Genomic DNA, 26,188 nt, shown 5'->3' with positions numbered 1-26,188 from the left:
GGAATGCAGACTGGTGAGGCCACTGTGGAAAACAGTATGGAATTTCCTCAGAAAACTAAAAATGGAACTGCCCTTTGACCCAGCAATTCCACTGCTGGGATTATACCCTAAGAACCCTGAAACACCAATCCAAAAGAACCTATGCGCCCCAATGTTCATAGCAGCACAATTTACAATAGCCAAGTACTGGAAGCAACCTAAGTGCCCATCAGCAAATGAGTGGATAAAAAACTATGGTTCATTTATGTTTATGTTTAACATAAAATGGATTATTTCTTTCCTCTTTAAAAACTCTTAAATTTCAGTGTAGCATTGTTTATAATAAGAAAAAAAAAACTGAAACCAATCTAAATAACCATTAATAAAGAACTTACGATGCAGCTATCAGAACAAACAAGATACATTAGTTGAAAGAAGCACAGGGCCAAACCGTGGCTGAAGTATGACTCAATGCTCTGCAAACGTACTTGTACCTGCAAGAGCGCTAATCACAGCAGGGTGAGGCTTGCAAACTCTTAGTTTTGACTTTATGTCATTGTAGATTATTTCAACTAAAAATTGTTTGAAATAAGGTAATATTTAGTTCCTCTTTGGAATACAACTTTAAGTATTTTGATGGCTCTCAAACACATCAAGCATTCACGTGTCTGTTGAATATAACATTTGCTGAATACAGGAAAGCTTCTTTAAATGTTACTGTCTTTTACAATCTGAAAATGGATGTTGCAATAACATGATCTATGTTTTCTGATAGATTGCATTCATTATCAGGCAGCATTTCCACACAATTTGCCACAAAGCCATTTTAAATGACATATATGTCACAAGAAGAAAAAACACTATTGGCAGAAAAACATCTCTACATACACAGAGAATACAAAATGAGAAATTATATTTCTGATATCAGCACTCATAACTATGTATTTACGATAGTGGTTTGTGATGTTAAACATATAAAATAATCCTGACATAAGGACACTGTGCCTATAAGGACATGAAAGCCATTTATCATAATGTAGTAAGTTTCCTTAGATTCATGCGGAGGAAGGTACTGATGATACATAGCAACTGGAACATTTTACAAGCATTAAGTTACTTGGAAATCTACAAAAGAATATTAGTAGCATCAGAAGCCTAAAAGGTACATTAGCAGAAATAAAGGCTACACATTCCATCTAACCCTTAATGTCAGAGTATCTGTAAGAATGGATAAATACTAGAGAAGTTTGCTTTGAGGTAGAGATGAAAATACCAAAATAGAAATTCACACTGCTCAGGAAGCAATGATGGCAATATAAGGAAAACAAAATCTACCTGCCATTCAAACTCGCTGTCCGACCAATCCCAGTATGTGCTAATAGAGGAAGACACATCACTGCACACACTGCCCTCAGGGAATAAATCAAAGGAAGTGAGGTCTTGATCATCTAACAAGGAATAGCAGTCCTCTTGATCTCCCACCGAAACTGACGAGAACAGCTCCTCGCTGCATTCGGAGCTGGCAACACTTGTTCCACAGGACGTTAAGTTCCACCTTAAAAACAGAACACAAAAGAAATCACAACAGGAGTGACAGAATTCCCCAATTTCAAGATATTAATAACATATTTATGACATTTATGAGGAATGGCAGTATATTTTAGATATGATAATGATATTGGGATTATTTTCAAAAGAACCCTTATATTTTAAAGCTTTTATTTATTTATTTTTAGAGACAGGGGAAGGGAGGGAGACAGGAAGGGAGAGAAACATTGATGTACGAGAGACACATCAATGGACCAGCCGCCTACCGCACACACCGCACTGAGGACCTGGCCCGCAAATCAGGCATGTGCCCCGACCAGGAATCAAACTCGGGACCTATTGCTTTGCAGGGTGATGCCCAACCCACTGAGCCATGCTGCAAGCCTTTATCTTTTACATCTACACACTATTGTAAAATATTTATGAATGAAATACATGTGGGATGTGTCTGAACATAAGGTTGACAAATCAGTATGGGGATTGATAAAGCACACTGCCATATGTGAGTAACTACTGAAGCTGGGCAATGGGTATATCTGGCTGGTTACACTGTTCTCCCTACTGTGTCTGTCTGACAAATTTTGGTACACAGTATTTGAAAAAAATATTTAAATGACAGATAAAGTAAAATATTTATCCACAAACAAAACATATACAAGGTCTATCCAGAAACTGTCCAGCCAATGTTAATACAACAAGAACGGTTTGTACGATATGACATAACCTGGCAGCCAAGCAGAGTGGACTGGAATGCACATGTGTGAACAATGACGACTTCACTGTACCAGTCACTGGAGGTGGTGGACGCTGTTGAGTGACCATGTGTACTGTGTGGCCATCCCATTCAAAATGACTGAGCAAGTAGAGCAATGAATCTGCACCAAGTTTTGCATTAAGCTTGAACATTCCTCTGTGGAAACTACTTGGATGATTCAGAAGCCCACAGCTATGGGCACCTGGTGATTGGCAGCTTCATCACAACAACATGCCCACTCATGCATCATGTCTTGTGCAGAGATGGCAAAACATCAAGTCACCCAGGTGACTCAGGCCTGCTTACAGCCCAGATTTGGTGCCCTGTGACTTCTGGTTTTTTCCAAAACTAAAGTCACCTTTGAAAGGGAAGAGATCTCAGATCGTTGATGAAATTCAGGAAAATACAACAGGGCAGCTCATGGCAACTGGGAGAACTGTGTGAGGTCCCAAAGTGCCTACTTTGAAGGGGACTGAGGCGTCATTGTCCTATATACAATGTTTCTTGTATCTTTCATCTTCTTCAATAATATTGTCTCTATTTTTCATAGTATAGGGCAAGATACCTTCTGGGCAGACCTCGTAAGTACTTCTAAAGACCATAATATACTTAATCAAATACCTTTCTGAAAGGCTGCACCAATTTACACTCTCCAAAGCAGTATATGAGTGCTCATTTCACCACAACCTTAACAGATCCAGTGCCTCCCATACTCACCCCAACTGGGAATCAAACCTGCAAACTAACTGGCATGTGCCCTAAACAGGAATTGAACCCACAAACTTTTGGTGTACAGGATGACACTCTAACCAATTGAGCCACCTGGCCAAGGGAGGAATTGCTTTTTTTCTCTTTTTTTAAAAAGATTTTATTTATTTATTTTTTGACAGTCCAAAGCAAGTAGAAGGAAGGAAACAACCAAGATCAGAGCAGAATTAAACAACATAAAGACTAAAGAAAAAACTCTAATGATCAATAAATCCAGGAGCTGGTTCTTTGAAAAGATAAACAAAATTAACAAGCCTTTAAGCAGACGCCTCAAGAAAAAAAGAAACAGGACCCAAATAAACACAATCAGAAAAGAAAGAGGAGAAATTACAACTGACACCACAGAAATACAAAGGATTGTAAAAAGGGACTATGAACAACTATATGCCAAGAAATTTGAAGACCTAGGTGAAATGGACAAATTTCTTAAAAAAAGATAATCTTCAAAAAATGAAAGAAACAGCAGAAAGCCTGAACAGACCAACAACAGCTGACGAAATCAAAGCAGTAATCATAAAACTCCCAGCATACAAAACCCATGGACTGGACAGTTTCACAGGAGAATTTTACAAAACATTTAAGGAAGAGCTAACCCCCATCCTCCACAGACTTTTCCAAAAATTCCAAGAACAAGGAAGACTCCCAAACTCTTTTTATGATGCCAGCATCATCCTAATCCCAAAACCAGATAAAGACACAACAAAGAAAGAATTAACTACAGACCAATATCGCTGATGAACATAGATGCTAAAATCTTCGACAACATACAGGCAAATTGCATCCAGCAATACATTAAAAAGATCATACACCATGATCGAGTGGGATTCATCCCAAGGATGAAAAGATGGTACAACATTCGCAAATCAATAAACGTAATACATCACATAAACAAAAGGAAAGACAAAAATCATATGATCATATCAATAGATGCAGAAAAAGCATTTGATAAGATAGAGCACCCATTTATGATAAAAACACTCAGCAAAGTGGGAATAGCGGGAGCATTCCTCAACATAATAAAGGCCAAATATGAGAGACCTTCAGCCAACGTCATACTCAATGGTCAAAAACTTAGAGCTTTCCCACTACGATCAGGAACAAAACAAGAATGTCTGCTTTCACCACTTCTATTCAACATAGTATTGGAAGTCTCAGCCACAGCAATCAAACAAGAAAAAGAAATAAAAGGCATCCAATTAGAAAAGGAGAAAGTAAAACTGTCATTGTTTGCAGATGACATGATAGTGTACATAGAAGACCCTACAGACTCCACCAAAAAAATACTCAATCTAGTAAGTGACTTTGACAAAACAGTGGGATCCAAAGACAATATTCAGAAATCAAGGCATTTTCATAAACCAACAATGAAATATCAAAATCAGAAATCAGGAAAAAAATCCCTCTTGCTCACTTGCCAGAGCAACAAGAAAAATAAAAATACCTAGGAATAAAACTTACCAAGGAGGTAAAAGACCTGTACTCAGAAAATTACACAACACTGAAGAAAGAAATTAAGGAAGACACAAACAAATGGAAGCATGTACCATGCTCATGAATTGGAAGAATTAACATCATCAAAATGTCTATACTACCCAAGCAATTTATAGATTCAACACAATCCCTATTAAAATACCAATGACATATTTCACAGATCCAGAACAAACACTTCAAAAATTTATATGGAACCATAAATGACCCTGAATAGCGGCAGCAATTCTGAGAAAGAAGAACAAAGTAGATGGGATCACCATACCTGGCAAACCATATTATAAGGCCACAGTATTCAAAATAGTCTGGTTCTGACATAAGAACAGACACATAGATCAATAGAACAGAATAGAGAGCCCAGAAATAAACCCAAGTTGCTATGGTCAATTAATATTTGACAAAGGGGGCAGAAACATGAAATGGAATCAAAATAGCCCCTTCAAAAAATGGTGTTGGGAGATCTGGACAGCTACATGCAAAAAATGAAACTCGATCACCAACTTACAACATATACAAAAATAAACTCAAGATGGATAAAAGACTTAAATGTAAGTCATAACACCATGAACGTCCTAGAGGAGAACATAGGCAGGAAAATGTCAGATATTCCATGAAGCAATATTTTCACTGATATGTCCCCTAGACCATGGGACATAAAGGAAAGAATAAACAAATGGGACTTCATCAAATTAAAAAGCTTCTGCATGGCTAAAGAAAACATTAGCAAAATGAAAAGGGAACCAACTGTATGGGAAAATATATTTGCCAATGAAACCTTGGACAAGGGTTTGATCTCCAAAATATATAAAGAACTCACATGACTCCACTCCAGGAAGACAAACATCCCAATTAAAAAATGGGCAAAGGACTTGAACAGACACTTCTCCAAGGAGGACATACAGAGGGCCCAGAGACATATGAAAAGATGCTCAGCATCACTAGCCATCAGACAGATGCAAATTAAAACCACAATGAGGTACCACTTCACACCAGTCAGAATGGCCAACATAAACAAATTAACAATAAGTGCTGGTGGGGTTGTGCAGAAAAGGGAACCCTAGTCACTGTTGGTGGGAATGCAGACTGGTGCAGCCCCTGTGGGCAACAGTATGGAATTTCCTTGAGAAACTAAAAATGGAATTGTCTTTTGGCCCAGAAATTCCATTGCTGGATTTATACCCTAGGAATCCTGAAACACTAATTCAAAAGAACCTATGCACCCCAACGTTCATAGCAACACAATTTACAATAGCCAAGTACTGGAAGCAGCCTGGGTGCCCATCAGCAAATGAGTGGATCCAAAAACTATGGTACATTTACACAATGGAATTCTATGCAGCAGAAAGAAAGAAGGAGCTCGTACCCTTCACAACAGCATGGGTAGAACTGGAAAGTATTATGCTAAGTGAAGTAAGCCAGGGGGTGAAAAACAAATACCATACGATCTCACCTAATTAACAAAACAAACTCGGAAGCAAAATATAGCCGGAGACATTGAAATCGACAAAATACAGACAGTATCGGGAGGGGAGAGGGAAATAACATGCGAAAGAAGGGAAAGGAACGTAAATGAACATGTATGAGTCCTCAGCCCTTGCGGAGCGCCCAGTGCCTTTCTCTACCTGTGTGCTGGTTTGGGGACAGCGGTCACAGCAGTAACTCCTGACACTGTACTTTTTCACTGTGTTTGAAAACCCCTTACAGCCACCTTCCCTGTCCTAGGGCCTTTGAGGGGACCCGTGGATGGAGCCAAGGCAGGGTGGGATTGAGAGTGGGAGGTCGGCGTGGGTGGGCAGAGGAAAGTGGTGGTGGGAAAATGGAGACAACTGTATTCTAACATCAATAAAAAAAAGTAAAAATAAATTATTTATTTATTTTTAGAGAGTGGAGAATGGAGGGACAAAGAAAGGGAGAGAAATATCAATGTGTGTTTGTCTCTCATGCGCCCCCTACTGGGCACCTGGCCTGCAACCCGGGCATTTGCCCTGACTGGGAATCGAACCAGCGACCCTTTGGTGCACAGGCCCACACTCAATCCACTGAGCCACACCAGCCAGGGCTGGAATTTTCATTTTTTAAATTTTTGCCTGAGGATGGGAGAAAAACATTTTTGTATTAATTTTTTTATTACTGATAGGATCAAAATTTAAAATATTTATTAGCTATTTTACTACAGAATTTTTCTCTGTGTTAATGTTTTCTTATTGATTTTGTAAAGACTTCTTTATGCGTTAAGGATATTAACCTTTCTTCTGTAATATCTGTAACAAGATTGTAATTTTTTTTTCTTTTTGGTCTTGAAATCTTCTAAGCTATAGATTTTCAGTTTTCGCAGTAGCCTAGAGAATTAATCCTTAAGATAATGACTTAGTATATCCGATACTAATACGGTACTGAAATAATGACTTTCTGAAGAAAAGCCTGTTATTTACCTATAATTTGGTTGTTTCTCATTCATTAAATCCAGTTTTTTTTGAACTGTATGTTTCATTTTTTTAACTCCTACTCTTATTTTATATGACTGTCCTTAATTCCTAAGTTCTTAATTTACAAAATTCAGGCAAACCAGCAAATTCTATGCCACCCTTTCCATTGAGCTAAAGTATTTTCAATCAGTGAAACACACACAGACACCTACACTCTAAACTGTTATAGTTCAGTAAATATAAAAGCAGATTTAAGCAAACTTTTATACATAGGAAAACTATAAAATTCATCTAAGAATCCAAGGATATACCTTGTAATATTGCCTAGTTTCATCACATGCTTGCTAAATAGGAAGTATCCTCATTTTTTAAAAAATCAACAAACCTAGTAGAATTCACCGAATTGCCCAAATCACACAGTAAGTCACTATAAAAAAAGCAATCATGAAAAGCAATTGTAAGTTCTATCCTGGACACAGGTAGATTATATCTACATTGTGTCCTGGGGAAATTATTTTTTCTCTTGTGTCTTCAAATTGCATGACATTTTTTTTAACCTTTTTTCACTCATTCAACATTAAGTTAGTATCTTCTATGTGCCAGTACTGTGTTATATGGAAAAGTTGTTAGATAAATGTTTTTAATGAGAATTCCTTTCCAGCTCACAAAACTTTGATAGAAATGTGTATTTCCCTCCGTGAGTAATAATGACTTTAAAAAAAACTATGCCATATTTAAAACTCTTATGGTTCGATCACTGACGAGGGAGTCAGGAATTGTGCAGACTTGCTTAACTATTGGTTTTGTGTTCTTACCTCAAGGCAAAATCAGTATGTTCCTCAGTTTTCCAGATCCATGACTTTATAACAGATATAAAAGGGTTCTGGATATTCTTAGAAGCCTTTTCCCTTTCCTTTTTTTTTTTTTTTGATTTAATCTTTATTGTATTTTTTCCCATTACCATTTAGTGCCCTTACAACCTCCCACCCCAGTAAACAGCACACTGTTGTCCATGTCCATGAGTCCTTTTTCCTCAATCCCTCCACCCCCTAGCTTCCCCTGCCACTAGTTGTCATCAGCTCTCCATCTATGAGTCTGTCTCTGTCTTGCTTGTTAGATCAGTTTGTTCATTAGATTCCACATGAGTGAAATCACATGGTATTGGTCTTTAACCAACAGGCTTATTTCACTTAGCACAATGTTCTTCAGGTCCATCCATACTGTTGCAAAGGGTAAAATTTTCTTCATTTTTTTCTTTATTAAAAAAATTAACAATGGTGTGAAACCTGGCTCATACTTGAAACAATCATTCAAAACAGAAAAATAGTATGTTTTACTATTAGTTATTTTTAATTCTATTGCCTTCTGATTTGCAAATATTATTTTTATTATCAAAGGCATTGTGGATAAAAACAAGGTAGGAAGTACTTTAATCCACTACTTGGGGTGGTATTAAATTGGCATTTTTTTTTGAAAAGCACTTGGTAACGTGTGTGTGTGTGTGTGTGTGTGTATACATACATATATATATCAAGAGCTATGCCCTGGCTGGTGTGAGTCAGTGGATTGAGTGCCGGCCTGCGAACCAAGGGGTCGCTGGTTTGATTCCCAGTCTAGGGCACATGCCTGGGTTGTCAGCCAGGTCCCCAGTGGGGGGCGCATATGAGAGGCAGCCACACATTGATGTTTCTCTCCCTCTCTCTCTCCCTCCCTTTCCCTCTAAAAATAAATAAATAAAATCTTTTTAAAAAGAGCTTTAAATATGTTCATTCCATTTAACTCAGTAATCTAGGAATCTATCCCATTTCTCAAATGGAAACTTGGAAAAAAGATGTATGTACAAATATGTCTATACAAATATGTATAAACAATATTATAATAGCAGAAAAAAGGGAAAATAAATCAGACAAGGGTTTAATCTCCAAAATATACAAAAAAACTAACACAACTCAACCCCAGGAACACAGACAACCCAGTTAAGAAATGGACAAAAGACCTGAATAGACACTTCTCCAAGGAGTACATACAGAGGACCCAGAGACATGAAAAAATGCTCAACATCACTAATCATCTCACTAATCATCAGGGAAATACAAATTAAAACGACAATGAGATATCATCTCACACCACTCAGAATGACCATCATAAACAAATCAACAAACAAGTGCTGGCGAGGCTGTGGAGCATTATTAGTGGGAATGCAGACTGGTGCAGTCACTGTGGAAAACTGTGGAAGTGCCTCAAAAAAAACTGAAAATGGAACTGCCTTTTGACCCAGCAATTCCACTGCTAGGATTGCACCCTAAGAATCCTGAAACACCAATTCAAGACAATCTGTGCACCCCAATGTTCATAGCAGTGTTATTTATAATAGCCTAGATCTAGAAACAGCCCAAGTGCCCATCAGCACATGAGTGGGAAAAAAAGCTGTGGTACATTTACACAATAGAATACTATGCAGCAGTTAAAAAAGAAACTCCTACCTTTTCCAACAGCATGGATTGACCTGGAGAACATTGTGCTAAGTGAAATAAGCCTGTTGGTTAAAGACCAATACCATGTGACTTCCCTCATGTGGAATCTAGTGAACACAATAAACTAAGAAACAAAATAGTAACAGAAGCTTAGATACATAAAACAGACTGACAGCTGCCTGAAAGGGGGGCGGGGAATGAAAGATGGTGAAGGGATCAATGATGGTGAAGGGATTAACCAAAGAACAGGTATGCACAACCCAAGGACAAGGACAACAATATGAGGATGGGCTTAGGGAGGGAAGAGAGGGGCTGGGTGGGGGGGGGGGGAGAAAATGAAGAAATTGGAACAGCATAAACAGGAAAAACAAAATGTTTAAAAAAGTAACAACATCGGGGTTCCAGCCTAGACAGAGGCGTAGGTAGAAACCCTTTGCTTCCTCATACAACCAAAAGGAGGATAACAACCAATCTAAAATCAACAAACAACCAAAAGTGCCAAAAAATCAAACTGCATGGAACTCCAACAACTAAGGAATTAAAGAAAAAATCAACCAGCACAACCAGACCAGTAAGGCGGACAGCACTGGCAGACTCAGACTCAGAAAAACCATTGGGAGGCGGCTGAGGGATGGGGCTGCCTGCCAGGCTCAGCAGAGCTGCATGGGCAGAGCTGATTTAAAGGGAAAACTGAGACTCAGAGCTGACTGTGGGCTAAGGCTGGGGTTGCCGTGGTGAGAGATATTTCCAGTATGACACAACAGTCTGTTGGAAAGTGTGCTAGAGACGAGCAGGCAAGCTGCATTGTTCCCTCTCTGGCCCCTCCCCCACAGGCAGCACAGCAAAGAGGGTTGCCCTGCCCCCAGGGACTACTTAAGGCCCCACCCCTTACTTCTTATCAGCAGCATCAAGACAAAGAAATATGGCCCAAATGAAAGAACACAGCAAAACCCCAGAAAGAGAACTAAGCAATGAGAAGATAGCCAACCTATCTGATGGAGAATTTAAAGCCCTGGTAATCAAAATGCTCACAGATCTGATTGAGCTTGGTTGAAAATTAAAAAACAAATGAAAGATACCCAGAATGAAATAAAGCAAAATATTCAGGGAACCGACAATGACAAGAAGGAAACCAGGATTCAAAGCAACGATTTGGAACAAAAGGGAAAAATAAACATCCAACTGGATCAGAACAAAGAAACAAAAATCTAAAAAAATGAAGAGAGGCTGAGGATTCTCTGGGACAACCTGACACATTCCAATATCCGAATTATAGGGGTGCCAGAAGGAGAATGACAACAGCAAGAAATTGAAAACTTATTTGAACAAATAATGAAGGAAAACTTCCCCAATCTGGCGAAGGAATGAGACTTCCAAGAAGTCCAGGAAGCTCAGAGAGTCCCAAAGAAGTTGGACCCAAAGAGGCACACACCAAGACATATCATCATTAAGTTACCCAAGATTAAAGACAAAGAGAAAATCCTAAAAGCAGCAAGAGAAAAGGAGACAGTTACCTACAAAGAAGTGCCCAAAAGGCTATAAGCTGATTTCTTAAAAGAGACCTTGCAGGCAAGAAGGGGCTGAAAAGAAGTATTTGAAGTCATGAAAGGCAAGGACCTACATCCAACATTACTCTATCCAGCAAAGCTTTCGTTTGGAATGGAAGGACAGATAAAGTGCTTCCTTTTATGAAACATTAAAGGGACTTATCTAAGAAAAAGAAGATCAAAAGTATGAACAGTAAAATGACAACAAACTCACAGCTACTAAAAATGAACCTAAAAGAAAAGAAAAACAACGAAAACAAAAACTAAGCAAACAACCAGAACAGGAACATAATCAGAGAAATGGACATCACACAGCGGGAGTTCAGTGGGGAGGGGGAAGGGAGGAATGGGGGAAAAGGTACACGGAAGAAGCATGGTTAGTAGGCATAAAATAGACGGGGAGAGAGAAAAAATGGTAAGGGAAACAGAGGACTCAAAGAACTTATATGTACAACCCATGGACATGAACTAAGGGGAGGGAATGCTGGAGGGTTGGGGAGCAGGGTGGAGGGGGAATAAAGGGGGGGGAAATTGGGAAAACTGTAATAGCATAATCAGTAAAAAATATTTTAAATTTTTTTAATAAAAAAAGATGTGACAACATCAAAATGTTGACAGTTATCTTTAGTGAAAGGGACCGTGCATGGTCATTACAGTTTTGTATATGTGAACAATTTTCTACAATGAGTTTTCATAATAAAACTTTGCATGATTCTTTTAGACTATTCTGTCAGTTTCAAATGTGTAACAAATAATCACTGTGTACATGTGCTCAGCACTGAACTATTCAAATTTACAAAGCCTTTACATCTTATTCCACTAAGAGAAAGCTACCTAAGACTAACATCCTAGCTATAACATTATTCACAAAGGAGACTTTCTCCATTCTGTAAAAAGAAAAATGTAGAAAAGAATCCCAATGAAATGGGTTTTAACTGAATGACTAGGCTTGCTGCCCAAAACCTATTTACAAAAAAGAAAGGTAAAGCCAAGAATATTTATCCACAAGGTCTTTCACTAATAATAAATAGACAAAGGACTTTCAATGGTATTTTGGTAAAATTAAGAAAAGCATGTGCTACTATTTCAGCAATAAATAAATAAGTAAATAAGGTACCTAGGAATAAATTTAACCAAGGAGGTAAAAGACCTGTACTTGGAAAACAATAGGGCATTGAAGCACATACCGTGTTCATGGATTGGAAGAATTAACATCATTAAAATGTCCATACTACCCAAAGCATCTGTAGTTTCAATGCAATTCCTATTAAAATACCAATGGCATATTTCACAGAACTAGAACAAATATTCCAAAAATTTATATGGAACCAAAAAAGACACCAAATAGCTTTAGCAATCTTGAGAAACAAGAACAAAGTTGGAGGTATCACACTACCTGATATCAAACTATATTACAAGGCCATTGTAATCAACACAGCCTGGTACTGGCCTAACTGGTGTGCCTCAGTAGGTTGGGCATCGTCCCTCACTCCCAAGGGTCCTGGTTCGATGCCTGGTAAGGGCACATGCCTTGGTTGTTGGACACGCCTCCAGCCAGGGGCATGTGAGAGGCAACCAATTGATGTTTCTCTTGCACACCAATGTTCTCTTCCTTTTTCTCTCTCCCTTCCCTTCTCTCTAAAAGATAAATAAATAAAATTCAAAAAAACAAAAAACAAAGAAAAGCCCTGGCTGGTATGGCTCAGTGGATTGAGTGCTGGCTTGCAAACCAAAAGGTCACCAGTTTGACTCCCAGTCAGGGCACATGCCTGGATTGTGGGCTAGGTCCCCAGTTGGGAGCATGCGAGAGGCAACTGATCCATGTTTCCCTTAAATACTGATGTTTCTCTCCCTCTCTTTCTCCCTTCTTTCCCCTCTCTAAAAATAAATAAATAAAATCTTAAAAAAAAAAGAAAAAAAAGAGGCTGGTACTGGCATAAGAATAGGAATATAGAGCAATGGAATAGAACAGAGCCCAGAAATAAACCCACACCTTTATGGTCAATTAATATTTGACAAAGGAGGCAAGCGCATGCAACAAAGACAGTCTCTTCAATAAATGGTGTTGGGAGAAATGTACTAGTATATGCAAGAAAAATGAAACTAGACCACCAGCTTACATCATACACCAGAATAAACTCAAAATGGATAAAAGACTTAAACAGAATTCATGAAACCATAAAACTCCTTGAAGAAAACATAGACAGTAAAATCTCAGACACCTCTTGTAGCAATAGTTTTGCCAATGTATCTCCAAGGGCACAGGAAACAAAGGAAAAAAATAAACAAATGGGACTATGTCAAACTAAAGAGTTTCTGCACAGCAAAAGAAACCATCAACAAAATGGAAAGGGAACCCACTGTATGGGAGAACATGCTTGCCAAAGATATACCGGGTAAGGGGTTAATATCCAAGGGGTTCTTAATATATAAAGAACGTATACAACTCAACACCAGGAAGACAAACAATGCGATTAAAAAATGGGGAAAGGCCAACAGATATATGAAATATATTGAACATCACTAATTATCAGAGAGATGCAAATTAAAACCAGAACAAGGTATCATGCCACACCTGCCAGAATGGCCACAATCAATAAGTTAACAAACAACAAGTGCTGCCAAGGCTGTGGAGAAAAGGGAACCCTACCTAGTGCACTGTTGGTGGGAATGCAGACTGGTGCAGCCACTGTGGGAAACAGTGTGGGATTTCCTCAGAAAACTAAAGATGGAACTGCCTTTCGACCCAGTGATCCCACTTCTGGGAATATATCCTAAGAATTCCAAAACACCAATTAGAAAGAATATAAGCACCCCTATATTTCACTGCAGTGGTATTTACAATTGCCAAGATATGGAAGCGGCCTAAGTGCCCATTTGTAGATGAGTAGATAAGAAAGCTGTGGTACATTTACACAATGGAATACTACACGGCTGTAGAAAAGATGGAACTCATACCTTTTGCAACAGTACGGATGGACCTGGAGATTATTATGGTAAGTGAAATAAGCCTGTCAGTGAAAGATGAATACCATATGATCTCACTTATGTTTGGAATCTAATGAATAAAATACAATGATGAACAAAATGAAATAGAAGCATAGATGCAGGGACTGACAGCTGTCAGAGGGGAGGGAGGAAGGGGGACTGGATGAAAGAAGGTGAAGGGATTAGGCGAAGAACATATGTGTACAACCCACAGACACAGGCAACAGTGTGTTGATAGGCAGAGGGAAGGGGGCAAGTAGGATGGGTGGAGGTGGGCAAACGGGTGGGGGAAGAGGACATCTGTAACACTGTCAACAATAAAAAATGTTAAAAAAAGAAGGAAAAGCATGTGTACCATACACATTCTTTTGCAGCCCTTTCTCTCTCAGGTAGACCTAACCATTACCCCTCAGGATGAGAATCCAGCCAATGAGACCCTTGGAATACAGTCCTACTATAAGGCTGATGAAAATCATTCCAATTCTATACCATTCATTCTCAGGGGACATTTCCCTAACATCATGAATATTCATCACTGACTCCCTGCCAGACTCCCCATAGAGCCCTGAGTTGGACTACTCCTCTGGAGCCCCAAGGTCCCAAGTTACAGCAGATGACACAAGCCCCCTAACTCTACTCACTCTAATTCCCAACTCTCCTCCCAATGACCTCAGTTGTCTGAGAATCATTACACATCCCTCACACCCCATCTACAGTCTTGAAAATAAAAACATTCCAGGTCATTTTTAAAGCCATTTCTTGCATTTGGGTTTCTAAGTTCATCCCATCCATCTATTGTCAAACCACCCTCTCTTGTATTTTCAATTTCTCCCGTTCCTATGGGCTGCTTCTAAGGAGCTAAAAGCTCTATTCCTGGAAAAGAAAAACTAAACAAGGCAGAAAACAAATCTTTATTTTTTGAAATATTACTACATCTCCCCTCCTTTCACTGCAAAATTTATTGAAAAGTTTCATCTACTGTGTCTATTGTGTTAACCACGGTTCTACTCATGTCACGCTACTGGAATTTCTGTTCTGATTACTCCCAAATCTACATTTCTAACCTGGACAGTTCTCCAAAGCCTGATCCCCATTCTTAACTTGTCTCAACAAGTCCCCAAACCAAATTCCTCCTGCCTCTTTAACTTATCTTACTTCATGGAATGTGGTTCTCCCACCTGCAACTCACAGCTCTTCTATACCTCTATTTCTATGAGACAGGAAAAATGTGGGTGATAGAAAAAACACAGTAGTCTTAGGTTTTTCTGGCTAGTGGTGATTGAAAACAGGGCTCTAACATCACTCAAATGAGTAACTGCTTTATACAAAAATTCATTTCATATCCTGCCAATAGGGTGTACAAAAGGGAGGCACTATCCTCCCACACACTTTTCACAATTGTTCAGTGTGAAAGTACTGATGAACTCCAGAAAGATGAAGAAAATAACACATCCAGAAGTTCATATTAACTCCCTTCATCTCACAATTTAATTACAGGACCTACCAACAGCATTATAATTATTTTAAATTTGCTAAACATCCTTTTTTTTTATGATGGTGGAGCTTGCAGTGAACAATTGCTAAGAGAAAATCCACAACTACATCAGAAAAATCCTGTCACCAAAACAAAAAAAAAAATTCTTTATCACTATATACATTCCATATCGACATTTCAATTTAAAAAAAATATTTAGCCCTAGCTGATGTGGCTCACTGTATTGAGTGCTGGCCTGGGAACCAAAGGGTGTCGCTGGTTCGATTCCTGGTCAGGGCACATGCCTAGATTGTAGGCCAGGTTGCCAGTGGGGGGCACGTGAGAGGCAACCACACATTGATGTTTCTCTCCTTCTCTTTCTCTCTCCCTTCCCCTCTAAAAATAAATAAATAAAATATTTTTTAAAATTTAGACTTCCAGCCAAGATGGAGGTATACGTAGATACACTTTGCCCCCTCACACACCAAAAGAAAGACAACAACAAATTTAAAAACAAAAGATAACCAGAACTTCCAGAAAATTGAACTGTATGGGAGTCCAACAACCAAGGCATTAAAGAAGAAACATTCACCCAGACCAGTAGGACAGGCAGAGATGGGCAGCTGGGATGGAGAGGACACTCGACAAGGTGGTAGCTGGTGGCCTGGGTGGCCCCACGTTCACATGCAGATAAACTGGGAGGAACAACTGGGGAGTGAGACACACCACACAACCCAGGGTTCCAGTGCAGGGAAATAAAGTCTCAAAACCTTTGACTATAAAAACCTCTGTGGGTTGCAGTGGCAGGGGAAGAAACTCCCAGCCTCACAGGAGAGTCATTGGAGAGACCCACAGGGACCTAGAATGTACACAAACCCACCCACTCGGAATCAGCACCAGAAGGGCCCAATTTGCTTGTGGGTAGCGAGGGAAGTGACTGAAAGCCAGCCAAGAGGAAAGCAAGTAGCATTGTTCCCTCTGGGACTCCTGCCACACATACAGGGGGCCACAAAACAGCAACATGGGCTGCCCCACCCTGATGAATACCTAAGGCTCCATCACTTACTACATAACAGGCACGCCAAGACAAAAAAAATATGGCCCAAATGAAATAACATATCAAAGCTCCCAAAATAGAACTAAGCAATGAAGAGATAGCCAACCTATCAAATGCACAGTTCAAAACATTGGGAATCAGGATGCTCACAGAAATGGTTGAGTATGGTTGCAAAATGAAGGAAGGAGTGAAGGCTATGCCAAGTGAAATAAAGGAAAACGTACAGGGAACCAACAGTGAAGAGAAGGAAACCAGGATTCAAATCAACGATTTGGACCAGAAGGAAGAAAGAAACATTCAACCATAACAGAATGAAGAAACAAGAATTCAAAAAAAAAAAAAAAAAAATGAAGAGAGGCTTAGGAACCTCTGGGACAATTTTAAACATTCCAACATCTGAACCATAGGGGTGCCAGGAGGAGAAGAGGCAGAACAAGAAGTTGAAAACTTATTTGAACAAAAATGAAGGAAAACTTCCCCAGTTTGGCAAAGGAAAAATAGACATACAAGTCCAGGTTGCTCAGGGAGAACCAAAGAAGTTGGATCCAAGAAGAAACACACCAAGACACATTGAAATTAAGTTACCCAAGATTGAAGATAAGGAGAGAATCTTAAAAGCAGCAAGAGAAAAGGAGACAGTTACCTACATAGGAGTTCCCATAAGACTATCAGCTGATTTCTCAAAAGAAACCCTGCAGGCAAGAAGAAGCTGGAAAGAAGTATTCAAAGTCATGAAATGCAAGGCTACTCTTGGATGTAGGTCCAAGCTCTCATTTAAAATGGAAGGGCAGACAAAGTACTTCCCGGATAAGGTCAAGTTAAAGGAGTTTATCGTCACCAGGTCCTTATTATATGAAATGTTAAAGGGACTTTTCTAAGAAAAATAAGATGATCAAAAACATGAACAGTAAAATGACAACAAACTCACAACTATGAACAACTGAACCTAAAAACAAACAAACTAAGCAAACAACTAGAACAGGAATAGAATCACAGAAATGGAGATCACATGGAGGGTTATCAGCAGGGAATGGGAGGGGAGAGAATGGAGGGGAAAGTACAGGGAACAAGAAGCATAATTGGCAGGTACAAAATAGAGAGGGGGAGGTTAAGAATAGTATGGGAGCCCTGGCTGGTGGGGCTCAGTGGATTGAGCACCAGACTACGAAGCAGAGGGTCCCTGGTTCAATTCCCAGTTGGAGCATGTGACTGGGTTGTGGGCCAGGTCCCCTTTGTGGGCCCTCCAGAGGCAACCACACATTGATGTTTCTCTCCTTCTTTCTCCCTACCTTCCCCTCTCTCCAAAAATAAATAAATAAAATCTTTAAAAATAGAATGGAATTCTACGCAGCAGAGAGAAAGAAGGAGCTTATACCCTTTGCAATGGCATGGATGGAACTGGAGAGCATTATGCTAAGTGAAATAAGCCAGGCGGTGAGGGACAAATACCATATGATTTCACCTTTAACTGGGACATAATCAACAAAAGAAAAAAGGAAACAAAATATAATCAGAGACATTGAAATTAAGAACATTGTAACAATAGCCACAGGGGAGTGGGGAGAGGGGTCTATAGGAGCTACTATAAAGGACACAAGGACAAAATCGTGGGGGAGGGAGGTGGGACTGGCTGGGGTGGGGTGGAGGGAAGGGGAGAAAATGCAGACAATTGTAACTGAATAAAAATAAATTAATTAATTAATTAAAAAAATAGTATGAGAAATGGAGAAGCCAAAGAACTTACATGGGGGCTGTGCAGGGCAGAGGGGAATAAAGGGGAGAGAAAAAATGGGACAACTGTAATAGCATAATCAATAAAATATATTTTAAAATATTTAAGTTTTTTCCTTATTGAAATTCATTCATGCTCCCAAAATTCCATACAATGCTTATTTGGTCATAAAATCCTAAAAGATACTACTAGGAAAGTGAATTGTACAAAACTGGTTGTGTTCATATAATTTACTTTCCACTGAACCTAGACCAGTGACACACCAACCTAAGTCACAGGTGACCCTAACCTGAATACTACAAACATTCAACCTAAGGGATTATTAATACTAGCAGCTCACTCTCCTGGTTAATGAAGGTTACAGTATAGCCCAGAGTCCAATAAATAAACAGGTACAGACCTGTCACCATCCGAAGGCCCTTACCAACAGCATTGTTTAAACAATCCACAGTTTTCTTATCAGGCAACAATGAAGAAGCAAAATAAAGGTCAATTAAGTGTCTACGTGCTGACAAGCCTTGTACCTTCAATGAGGTTTGTTTTATAATGACTAACCCCAAAGCAGAGTATCAGTATTCAACTATACAGATATGATTTTTGGATTCTTGCTTGAATTGATGAATGATGTGCTGTGAAGAAAAAAAAGTGACACATAAAACCCCAAATTAAAAGTACTCCCGAATCCTTGCCCATATACGTGATTTAGATGTTTGCTTCTCCTTGAAAAGAAACAACTGGATCATATGGTACTCTCAAACACCATCATGAGAAGGGGTAAGAAGGCATAAAGAACACTCCAGAAAGAGAAAAGATTTAAAAAGCACGGTAGCCCGGGGCAGAAAGATCATCTGCTATAAACATTGCTAATTATCCTTCCCCTAATCTCTGCTGAAAAACATACAGAGCAAGATACCGTAGATCTCCTATAGTCATTCCAAGCCTCACAAAAAGTAGGGTAGGTGAGGAAGGTTTTTCAAAAGCACGTAGTAACTAGGAATAATAATGCTTGGCTTGGAAAAATTGAGGCTGAACAAAACTTCCCTCTCTATCTTCACTGCCCCATCCTGCAAAACAACCTTGACTTTACCATGGTCTCTGGGAAAAGCGGTAGGAAAACACAAATGAAACTGGGGAGGAGAAAACTGTAAGAAATGTATTCTTCTCCTTGCTTCACTCCCCATCACCCCAACCTATTCTGGCAGTGCTTACCCTGAGCCTCTGTCCCCATACAGGCCCTCATCATCAGAGCAAGCTGATTATGAAATCACTTAACCTTCCTGTGTATTTAACTTGGTCTAATGCTGCAAAATGTAAATGTCAAATATATGCAAAAGTATTCATCCAGCTATTTTCCAATGCAAAAAATTCTAAGGACAAATGATTTCATGAGTATGTGACATCCATGTTATAGTTACCTCACAGAATAAATTGACTTCTGTGAGTTAGTCTAAAAAACTCTAACAATCATTGGAGCCATTAGCTCTGTTCCCAAGTTTCAGCATTGGCTCCAAAGGAGTAATCCTGGTTTTGCCTAGCTCAATTTTATGACCTTGAACTCAGTCTTTTCTCTCTGGGCTTCAGTTCACTACCACTTTCTTTTCAAATGTGTCACACTTATGTTCTGGGTGATTGCTTAACTATCGCACCTTACTTCCAGACTATATAACTGTCTTTTAGGTAAGAATCATGTTTTATACATTCCCTGTATCTGGCATAAACTCAGCAAATCTGTAGATTGATTTAAGAGATGGAAGGGAACATACAAAAGACATTAAAATGTGGAAGGATTTGTTTATGCTCATATTATAAACTGGATCAGAAATCAGAACTAAATTCCTTAATTCATCTGCAGTATTTTCCATACCTGAACCCCTCTCCTCCTTCCTTTTTCCCCACACACCCTCCCAGGCCTTTGCATATGTATCTTAAACATATTAAAGATTGGGGCTACCTATAAAGCATCTTCAAACTCCCCACATTCGGTGTAACACTTAAATGCTTGCATGAAAGAATTCTCCAGAATACTCCCTTCTAATAATACCAACTAGGGGATGCACCTTCTGAATAAATTTGTATTAAGCAAGCCTATTCTAAGCCTCGCTCCATCCTTCCACCCGGGAACAAATGAAAGGATGTACAACACGAAGGAATCAAGAATCTTCCAGATTTAAGCTTATACATTTTGGGAGGGCCTACAGCGCGAAGGCAAAGAGTTCATAAATAAGAAAAAAAGAGAGACTTGTCCAGTTTCCTAGAGCTTCACTAAAAATGGGGGGGGGGGTGGAAATAGAATTGTGAGACAGGTTAGAAATTGGGAGAAATTAAGATTATAGCTTTAAAAGTGCCACCTTTCAAAAAATCCATAGATTGATTTTGAGCCATCAGAAATGGAAGGGATTAAACTTTTGCGGATGGTAGGAAACAGAGGAACAGTTAAAAATCAAAGGTGCGGATTTGGAATTCTCAGGGGACAGACGGGGGTGCGGGGAGAGAGAAGGGAGGAGTCGCTACGGTCAGAGGATGAATGGGAGAAAAGAGTAAAATGCCGGCTGAACGAGGATCAGGAGGGCAGGGGTGAAAAGAGGGAGGGTGAGAGGGAAGGAGCCCGGGAATGAGCGCCAGTAGAAGAGAAAGGTGGGGGATGGGGCATATGGAAGTGCAGACCCAGGGCGAAGGGCCAGGCTAGGAGGCGACCCACTGGTCCCAGACTTGAGGCAGGGGTGTAGGCAATCTGCCCCCACCTCCAGCGGCGGTACATACCTGTTGGTGTGGAAGCGGTGGAGCGGGTCGGTGCGATGGCAAGAGGACAGCTGGCAGCCGAAGTCGCTGATGTCCAGGCAACCGGGCTCCTCGCTCGGGCAGGTGCCCACCCCGCGAGGGGGTCCCAGAAGCGGGAAGGGTTCCTCTGGGGTCAGAAACTTCTCGTACGAAGTGGTGGCCGACGCTTCGTCGGACATGGCTGGAGATGGCCGGGCTCAGGTTACCTCTCTGGGCCCCGGCTGCTCTCACGTCCGCCCCTGCCCCCACTCTAACCTGCCCGCCGTCGCCGCCGCGCCGGGGTGCGCCAGCCACAATTCACCAGCAGGCTGAGCGCGGCCCGCCGCAGCTCCCGGGGGTGCGGCGCTGCGCGAGGAGGCTGCTCCAGGCCACTGCAACCCGCTGCCACCAAGTCAGCCCCCTGTGGCCTCCGCAGTCGTCTCAGCCACCGCCAAGGCTGCTACCCAGCCCAGCCCCGTCCGGGCAACACTGCAGCCGCCGCCTGGCTAAGCCCCGGCCTAGCCCGGCCCGCCCAGGCCCGCTCAGGCCCGCCCACTGCGCTCTCCGCCTGCAAGTGCGGCAGTCCGCGGGGCGTCCGCCGCGGTGGGTGGGGGTGGGGGTGACGCAGGAAGCCGCTCCCCGCGCCCCCTGCTGGAGTGGAGGAGGAACTGAGCTGCCGCTCGCCTCAGGCGCCGCTGCACCACCCACCTTGCCCTCCAAGTGGCCGGTGAGGGATTCCAGGCGCTAAAACGCCGGGCACTTCAGGTCAATCCCCTCCAATGCCTTCTCACCGGTGGCTGATTACTAAACAGCAAGCCGCAGGCCTTCGAAAAGGGACTTGGCTCACTGTGGTTGCGTGATAAAGAATTCAGATGCCCTGGTTCCCAGCACACTCGATCACCAGGTCCCAATTCAACATTTATTGAGCTCCTGCAGATGTGTGCCCAGCACTGTGCAATAAACTTCAGGGAAAGTTAGCCAAGTAGAGAAAAGTAGCCCCTACCTCATCTCTGGTCACCAAACCCTGAGAATTATAGACGGCGGCCTCTACGCTACTCAGAGCTGAAAACGTAGAGCTATTTTGTGCTCAGTGCTGGGGCTTGCATTTTGCATTCTGCTTGGAATGTCCTGCGGTTTCTCCCTTGCTAATCCTTAAAGCCCCAGCTCAAACATTAGCTTCTCTGTGAAGCCTTCCCTGACTCTCAGAGGAGACGTAGGCAGTACTGCCAATGCTCCCGTAGAAAAGGTGCTTAACTTGTTCAATTTAAATCAATTTACTAGATATCATACTGTTCTTTTTTCCTCTCTTTTATCTGTATTCCAGACAAGTGATTCCAGATCTTAGGTGTGTACATTTTTTTAAATATTCGGAGGAAACCACAAAATTGCCAATTTCTTATCGTGCCAACTGAACGCAAAATTTTAAAAACTATCTGCTACTATTTGGTAAAAGGAAGCACATGTCATATAAAATGATGTGAACCCTGAGGACTGAGCCGGGCGGCTCCTGGTGGCTAACTGGGGTCAAACAACCATGCAAAAAAAAAAGCAGAGCCTCCCAGCTATTTTTGCACAGGGACCTCTCACTGCAAACTGAACTTCGGAGAGAAGCCTCTTGGTTAGACTGCCTACCTGTGAGCCACTAAATTTTCTCCTGCACTGTGCTATTTCAGACAGCCCTTATTAAAAAGTTCCTGGGGTCCTAATTCAACCAATAGGACTGAGGCTTACCCCATCCAATCGGAACTGTGCAGCTCTGGCCAATCAGAGTGGCTGCTTTCTGACCAATCAGGGGTGAGAGGCGGGGACCTCTGTCTATTAAGTCAGCTCCCCTTACTTCCGGGGCGCGCTTAGCATTGAAGATTGCCTTTGGCAGGTGCAGGCCATCGTGTGTGGAAGAGGAGCCCGCCATCACAGATCTGCCCAGTGAAAAGGGGCCTGGCCTCTGGGCCTTGCTGTTTTCACAGCAGCTTCCCACAGCACTCTCAGAGCTGGTCACAGCAGTGCTGTTTCACACACATGCTGTATTACCGTTAAGTTAAGCTGTTTGCAGTCAATCAAGTCCGGGATTCCTCCTGCATTTGAATTGATGCCAAGAACCATGGTTGACAACCAGGGTATAATCTCTCAATAAATCATTAAATACTGGGTTGGCCAAAATGTTCCCTTGGCTTTTCCCCCCCATAAGGTGGCTCTAGTAGCGCTTAGTTGTCGTCTTTAACTCGATTCGAAACAATTTTGTTAGATTGTATTGTGACAGCTGTCATATCAGCATGCATTAAATAATCTTAATCAAAATTGAATCTGTGTGTAGCTATTTTAATATTGAAGATGGGAGAAAACCCACAACATTTTTTGCCATATTATGATTTATTATTTCCGGGAAGGTAAAAATGCAACTGAAACACAAGAATAGATGTGCGCAGTGTATGGAGAAGGTGCTGTGACTGATCAAATTTACTGAAAGGGGTTTGCAAAGTTTTGTACTGGAGATTTTTCACTGGTCGGGTAGGCCTGTTTGAGGTTGATAGAGACCAAACTGAGACATTAGTTGAGAACAATCAACACTATACCACGCAGAAGATAGCTGATATACTCAAAATATCCAAATCAATAAAACTATTGGTGAAAATGAAAAATTTGCCTTTTATTTTACAGAACAAACTAAATGGACTTTTTGATCAACCCAATATATTTAATCTCGGGGAGGCCTAGCATCTCCTGATTGGACAGGTCTTCCCATGCAACTCATCAATACTAACATTGAATGAACACATTTTCTAGTACCCCTCTTTTTATAAAATAAAAAAAAAAAGTCTGATTACCCAGGGGCCATCTAGAAAATCTCAAAAATAGCTTTAGTTGGTAAAGATATCCTGAAAATTATTTTATTTCATTTTCCATTTAGGATTCAATATTAGGAAGGACAAATAATCAAAAGTTGTCAGGATATTTGAAATTTAAAATAGAACAGTTGGTGATGCAAAACAGTACATAATAATTCCAAAAAAAGGAATTATCTTCTGGAGAGTGGGCCCCTAGTAGTACAACCTTCCTCCACTAGGTGAGTGTTCTAGGAACACATCTATATCAGTGTACCAGTTGGTGTTGTTGTGAGAGGCTGCAGTCAGCTTCAGTGAATTTTTTTTGAAGACTTCCAACACCCTTTGCCCACTTCATGATGGGTGATTTACGAGCACACCTGCCCACACTGTGCTAAGTTTTCAGCACTTTTTGACCAAAAACAGCGTGACCCCCATGCCCCACACTCCCTATTCACCCCATCTCCCACCGAGTGACTTTTTTTTGTTTCCCCAGTTGGAAAAAAGTCCTTAAAGGGAAATATTTTGCTGATGTGGAAAAAGTGAAACAAAAATCAGCAGTAGCACTAAAAAGCATCAAAATTGTTGAGTTCAAAAACTGTTTTGAGCAGTGGAAAAGTATCTCGATTGGTATATTGCATCAGATAGAGAGTACTTTGAAGGTGACTGAAGTTTAAACATGTAAAAAATAAATACACAAGTTTTTATAAATAAATTCTAGTTTATTGGGGTTTCCCCCTCATATCTGACTATTCATAGAAACAAAACTTTAAAAAATAAAAATATAAGGTAACATGATGATCAAGAACCTTAGCTCTTTCATAAGTGAGAAAGGTTTGTTTTCTTAAATAATTAAGGATTTTAATAGTTAACACGAAGCACAGAAAATTATTGTAGTAAAACATGGAATCTTTTTTACCTAGGCAGATTACACGAACAAACCCTTCATATTGCAGGTGAAGAAAATAAACAGTCAATCACTGAGTGTCTTGTACTATTCTAGGCCCCAGAAATACAACATGAATGTGACATACACTACACCTTCCAGGAATTAATCTAGGTAAAGAAACAGATATGGTAAAAGGGAATGGGAGGCAGAGATTGCTAGTTGACTATCACATACCATTTCTCCCATTTCTTTCTAAGCAATAAAATCTGATTTTGGGGAGGAGTAGCTGTGTACCCAGATGAAAAAAAAATTAATTTCCCAGCCTTCCTTTCAGACAGGGGCATCCATGTGACTAAAGACAACAATATGTGTGTGGAAGTTGTTGGGTGGAGCTTCTTAGAAAGCTTCATAATTTTATGTGCGTGCGCATATGCACCTGCACTCTCTGCACGAGCATGCACCAGTGTGGGGGAGTAAAAGTAACGGTGCCTATGAGGCTGCTAAATTCAGGGGCCCTTTTAGTTACCTTCTTACTCATTCTTGCCCAGCTATTGATGTGATGCCTGGAACTACAGCAAACATAATGTTACATTGAGAAAAACTTGAGCTGGGAAGCCAGAGCTTGATCTTGGAAAACAGCAGAAAGATAAAAAGGAGCGACCATAAACATATCGAATTGCCTACCTTTAAATTTCTTTTATGTGATGGAAAAATAATGGGTTCTTAATGAGCCAAACACAACTGCTAACCAATGAAGCATATAATTGTAATGCAGTGAGATAAAATATCTAAAAGAGGTATGTATTAAGACCTAGGAGTGCACATTTAAGGAAAGAATGCATTCTGGCAGGGAGAAATGAGATTGGGGAGGGATTCACGAAGGGAGTGACATTTGACCTGGGCTTTTAGAATATGAGTAGCTGTCTACTAGGCTGGGAGAGATTTGTATTTTAGATGAAACACTGTGGTACTGAAATTCCATATAATTTCTGTGGTAGAACTGGCGCAATTTGAAAGAAAAATGATGGACTTAGAAAACACTTTTGATTAGCAATAGATGATGTAACATTAATCATAAGCAATTGTGGAAATGCTTAAAGGTTGATGGCCAAAAAATTTTTAGAAATATCAACAAGGGAACTATTATAATAAAATTTGCATATTTCTCCTCATATAATTTTCTTATTTCTGAAGTGAAAATAATGTATTATTTCCCTGTGTAATTCTATCCATCCCAATGTTTAAATACTTTAAAATTTTAAATGAATGGGTAATTCACCCTTCTTCAATCACCCTTACCAAACTTTTATTTAACCATTGTTATAAATGAGTTAGGAAAGTCATATCTTCTTCAGTATACGTACAGGGTCTGTCTTGGAAAAGTCCAGCCATTGTTAATATAACAAGAACAGTTTTCATGACATCGATGTAACCTGGCAGCCTGGGAGAGTGGACTGGAATGTGCATGCGTGAACAATGATGACT

General features: G+C 40.4%; 1 protein-coding gene across 1 annotated transcript in view; it reads right to left on the bottom strand.

Annotated features, from left to right (window-relative positions):
- FAM199X (family with sequence similarity 199, X-linked) overlaps positions 1–21,531 on the bottom strand; it is a 39,559-nt gene extending 18,028 nt beyond the window's left edge. The window contains exons 1-2 of the mRNA XM_024551592.3: positions 20,996–21,531; positions 1,315–1,534 (exon numbers count right to left, since the gene is read on the bottom strand). Of these exons, the coding sequence (XP_024407360.2) occupies positions 1,315–1,534; positions 20,996–21,192 (417 nt within the window). The 5' untranslated portion in view covers positions 21,193–21,531. The remainder of the gene's footprint in view (positions 1–1,314; positions 1,535–20,995) is intronic.
- Between the last annotated feature and the right edge of the window lie 4,657 nt (positions 21,532–26,188).

The sequence above is a fragment of the Desmodus rotundus genome, chromosome X, assembly GCF_022682495.2.
Source record: "Desmodus rotundus isolate HL8 chromosome X, HLdesRot8A.1, whole genome shotgun sequence".
Taxonomy (NCBI): Eukaryota; Metazoa; Chordata; class Mammalia; order Chiroptera; family Phyllostomidae; genus Desmodus; species Desmodus rotundus.
The sequence above is the reverse complement of the archived record's forward strand: the minus strand, read 5'-3'. Positions and strand labels throughout refer to the sequence as shown.